The sequence below is a fragment of the Glycine soja genome, chromosome 1, assembly GCF_004193775.1.
Source record: "Glycine soja cultivar W05 chromosome 1, ASM419377v2, whole genome shotgun sequence".
NCBI lineage: Eukaryota > Viridiplantae > Streptophyta > Magnoliopsida > Fabales > Fabaceae > Glycine > Glycine soja.
Window position 1 is genome coordinate 41,226,705 of NC_041002.1, and position 4,579 is coordinate 41,231,283.

The 4,579-nt window shown below is 36.8% G+C and overlaps 1 protein-coding gene across 1 annotated transcript; it reads left to right on the top strand.

The window, feature by feature from the left end:
• Positions 1-848: 848 nt before the first annotated feature.
• LOC114416069 (receptor-like protein 6) lies at positions 849-4,579 on the top strand. The gene is made up of 2 exons (XM_028380945.1): positions 849-1,005; positions 1,093-4,579. Exon 2 carries the CDS (start codon positions 1,118-1,120, stop codon positions 4,487-4,489), a length of 3,372 nt encoding a protein of 1,123 aa, XP_028236746.1. The 5' UTR covers positions 849-1,005; positions 1,093-1,117; the 3' UTR covers positions 4,490-4,579.

Consider the following 4,579-nt stretch of genomic DNA (forward strand, 5'->3'; position numbering starts at 1 on the left):
TAAAAGGTTAATAGTAAAAAGTACTAGCACAATATAATTGCACCAAAGTGTAACTTCGACGTTCTTGCGGATACCAAGTGTCAATGTCTGGGTCTCCTGGTGAAATCCAACGTTGAACAAGGACTCTTTAATAGAAGTGGTGAGTTTTTAATCTTATTTTTCTGAGAACTACAATTTTTTATTTCAGTTGTCTTGAAATTTAAACTTCTACTTGTAATTGCAGTTGTCACACATACAAATCGTCTACAATGAAAATTGAGCTCATCTCACCACTTCGTGTAATAACTGTGAACTGTTATGTTTTATTAACTTTTAGATACTTTAAAACCAATTCCACTTTTCCATTAAAAAAAAAAACAATTCCATTTAGTACATAATTCTTAAAACAATTTTAACAATTGTAATTCGGAAATGAAAATCTTAAAATAGGACAATGACAGCCAAGTTAGAGACAAGCTCAAACAGATAATTAATATTCTCTTTGTTCCAAAATATATGGAATTTGAGATTTTTGAACAAATATTAAGAAATAAAATTAATTTGTTAAATTTTAAATAAAACATTAGGTAATTTTTTAATATACTCTTTAATTTTTTAATTAATGACTTATTTATTCTTTTTATATGCACGGCTGACACTAAGTATTTATTGAGGGTAGTCTTGGAAAAAGTATTTAATGTACAGTTAATTTTGTAAAATAATTTATATTTTAAAGTCCCATAACATAGTCATTAGTATTTTTCTCTGTTCCTGCTGATGCTGTGTGCCATTAGCAAAAGATTTGAAGGCTGTGCAGACTGCAGCATGCCTATAAATAGCCAACCGATTAGCAATTGTAAGAGCACTTCCAAAGATCAAAACAAATGCTTTCCCATCCAACCATTCAGCCCCGCCGTGTCAAATAAAGCCTTCAACTTTCCAACTAAAACAAAACCACCCCTCCAATTTGGATACATCTGCGTCTGCTGGTGAAAGCCAACGTTGAACGAAGAGTTTTCCATAGTTGTAAGTTTCTAATCTTTTGTTTCTGAGTACTACCATTTTTAATTATTCCAGTTTTCCTACACTTTAAACTTCTACTTGAAATCGCAGTTGTCACCCATAATCATCATCTACAATGAAAATGGAGCTTGTGGCATCACTTCTGGTGATGTCATTCTATTGGTTGTGCCTTGGTAACCACATTATTGTGGTTTCTGGTCTCTGCCTTGGTGATCAGAAGTCTTTGCTGCTGCAATTTAAGAACAACCTCACATTCACAAACATGGCAGACAGAAATAGCAGCAGGCTGAAGTCTTGGAATACAAGTGATGATTGTTGCAGGTGGATGGGAGTAACCTGTGACAAGGAGGGACATGTTACTGCTCTTGACCTCAGTAGAGAATCAATCTCTGGTGGATTTGGCAATTCAAGTGTTCTTTTCAATCTCCAACATCTCCGGAGTCTAAATTTGGCTTCAAATAACTTCAATTCTGTCATTCCTTCTGGATTCAACAACTTGGACAAGTTAACTTATCTGAATTTGTCATATGCTGGCTTTGTGGGTCAGATTCCAATAGAGATTTCTCAGCTGACAAGGTTGATTACTCTTCATATCTCTTCTTTTTTCCAACACCTGAAACTAGAGGACCCAAATCTACAAAGCCTTGTCCAAAATCTCACCAGTATCAGGCAACTGTATCTGGATGGTGTAAGTATATCAGCTCCAGGTTATGAATGGTGCAGCGCTTTGTTGTCGCTGCGTGACTTGCAAGAACTGAGCTTGTCAAGGTGCAATCTCTTAGGACCCCTAGATCCTTCCCTGGCAAGACTTGAGAGTCTATCAGTCATTGCTCTTGATGAGAACGATTTATCATCCCCGGTGCCAGAAGCATTTGCCCATTTCAAAAGTCTCACCATGCTAAGGCTTTCTAAGTGCAAGTTGACTGGAATATTTCCACAGAAGGTCTTTAACATCGGAACATTGTCCCTTATTGACATATCTTCAAACAACAATCTCCATGGTTTCTTTCCTGACTTTCCATTGAGGGGATCTCTCCAGACCTTAAGAGTAAGTAAAACAAACTTCACTCGATCAATTCCACCCTCTATTGGTAACATGAGGAATTTATCCGAATTGGATCTTTCTCATTGTGGTTTTAGTGGAAAAATTCCCAATTCACTGTCAAACCTACCAAAACTCAGTTACCTGGATATGTCACATAACAGCTTCACCGGTCCAATGACATCCTTCGTTATGGTAAAAAAACTTACCCGTTTAGATCTTTCTCATAATGATTTAAGTGGTATACTCCCATCATCTTACTTTGAAGGACTGCAAAATCTTGTCCATATTGACTTGAGTAATAATTCTTTCACTGGGAGGACTCCTTCAATCCTTTTTACACTCCCATCACTGCAAAACCTCTGGCTTTCAGACAACTTGTTTACTCAATTGGAGGAATTCATGAATGTTACATCCTCTAGATTAGTGACCCTCTATATGAGTAACAATAATCTATCTGGGAGGATTCCTTCATCCCTTTTTGCACTCCCACTGCTGCAAGAGATTCGGCTTTCCCACAATCATCTTAGTCAGTTAGATGAATTCATAAATGTGTCTTCTTCTATATTAGACACCCTTGATTTGAGTAGCAATGATCTGTCAGGGCCTTTTCCAACATCTATCTTCCAGCTTAGTACACTCTCTGTCCTCCGACTTTCTTCAAACAAGTTCAATGGGTTGGTGTATCTGAATAAGCTTAAAAGTTTAACTGAACTAGACCTTTCATACAACAACTTGTCAGTAAATGTGAATTTTACAAATGTTGGCCATTCTTCCTTTCCCAGCATTCTCTATCTAAACATGGCATCTTGTAACTTGAAAACATTCCCTGGTTTCTTGAGAAACTTGTCCACATTAATGCATCTAGATCTTTCAAATAATCAGATTCAAGGAATAGTGCCCAACTGGATTTGGAAACTACCTGATCTTTATGATCTTAATATTTCCTACAATTTGTTGACTAAGTTGGAAGGCCCTTTTCAGAATCTTACTTCTAACTTGGATTACCTTGACCTTCATTACAATAAACTTGAAGGGCCAATACCTATTTTTCCTAAAGATGCAATGTTCTTGGATTTATCAAGCAACAATTTTAGCTCTCTTATACCACGAGATATCGGTAATTACCTTTCTCAGACATATTTTCTCTCTCTTTCAAACAATTCTTTGCACGGCAGTATCCCTGAGTCCATCTGCAATGCTTCGTCACTTCAAATGCTTGATCTTTCCATTAATAACATTACTGGAACAATTCCCCCCTGTTTAATGATAATGAGTGAAACTCTTCAAGTATTAAATCTCAAGAACAACAATCTCTCAGGCTCTATTCCAGATACAGTTCCAGCTTCCTGTATTTTGTGGTCTTTAAATCTTCGTGGAAATCTATTAGATGGGCCAATTCCAAACTCTCTTGCTTATTGCTCAATGTTAGAGGTATTGGACGTTGGATCAAATCAAATCACTGGGGGCTTTCCATGCATTTTAAAGGAAATATCCACCCTTCGAATCCTTGTTTTGCGAAATAACAAATTTAAGGGTTCCCTAAGATGTTCTGAATCTAATAAGACTTGGGAAATGCTTCAAATTGTGGACATCGCTTTCAATAATTTTAGTGGCAAACTGCCGGGAAAATATTTTGCAACCTGGAAAAGAAATATAAGATTGCTTGAGAAATACGAAGGTGGATTAATGTTTATAAAGAAGTTGTTTTATGAATCCGAGGATAGCAGGGTATATTATGCAGATAGTCTGACACTTACTTTGAAAGGTCGACAATTGAAGCTTGCTGAAATTTATACAATCTTAACATCCATTGATGCCTCATCCAACCATTTTGAAGGACCTATACCAAAGGACCTAATGGATTTTGAAGAACTCAGAGTTCTCAATTTGTCAAACAACACTTTGTCTGGTGAAATCCCTTCCTTAATGGGTAACTTGAGAAACTTGGAGTCCCTGGACCTTTCACAAAACTCCCTGAGTGGAGAAATTCCTATGCAGCTTACAAATTTGGTAAATCTTGGATTTTTAAACCTCTCCTTCAATCATTTGGTGGGAAAGATCCCAACAGGTGCACAATTTAGCACATTTGAAAATGATTCCTATGAAGGTAATGAGGGGCTATACGGTTTGCCATTGTCTAAAAAAGCAGATGATGAAGAGCCAGAGCCAAGGCTATACGGTTCTCCATTGTCTAACAATGCAGATGATGAAGAGGCAGAGCCAAGGCTAGCTTATACAATTGATTGGAATTTGAATAGTGTCGGATTTGGATTGGTTTTTGGTCATGGAATTGTTTTTGGTCCTCTCTTGGTTTGGAAGCAATGGAGCGTATGGTATTGGCAACTCGTGCACAAAGTTCTTTGTAGAATATTTGCACAAATGTATCTTGAATATGTAACGGGAGGAGGACATACGTACACAACTTTAAGGTGGGGGCATTAGTGGTGATTAATGAAAAATAGTGATTAATAAAAAAGTGTGCAAAAAAGTGAGGTTATGATGAGTCTTCTTTCTAAATGTTTCCTTTTCAAA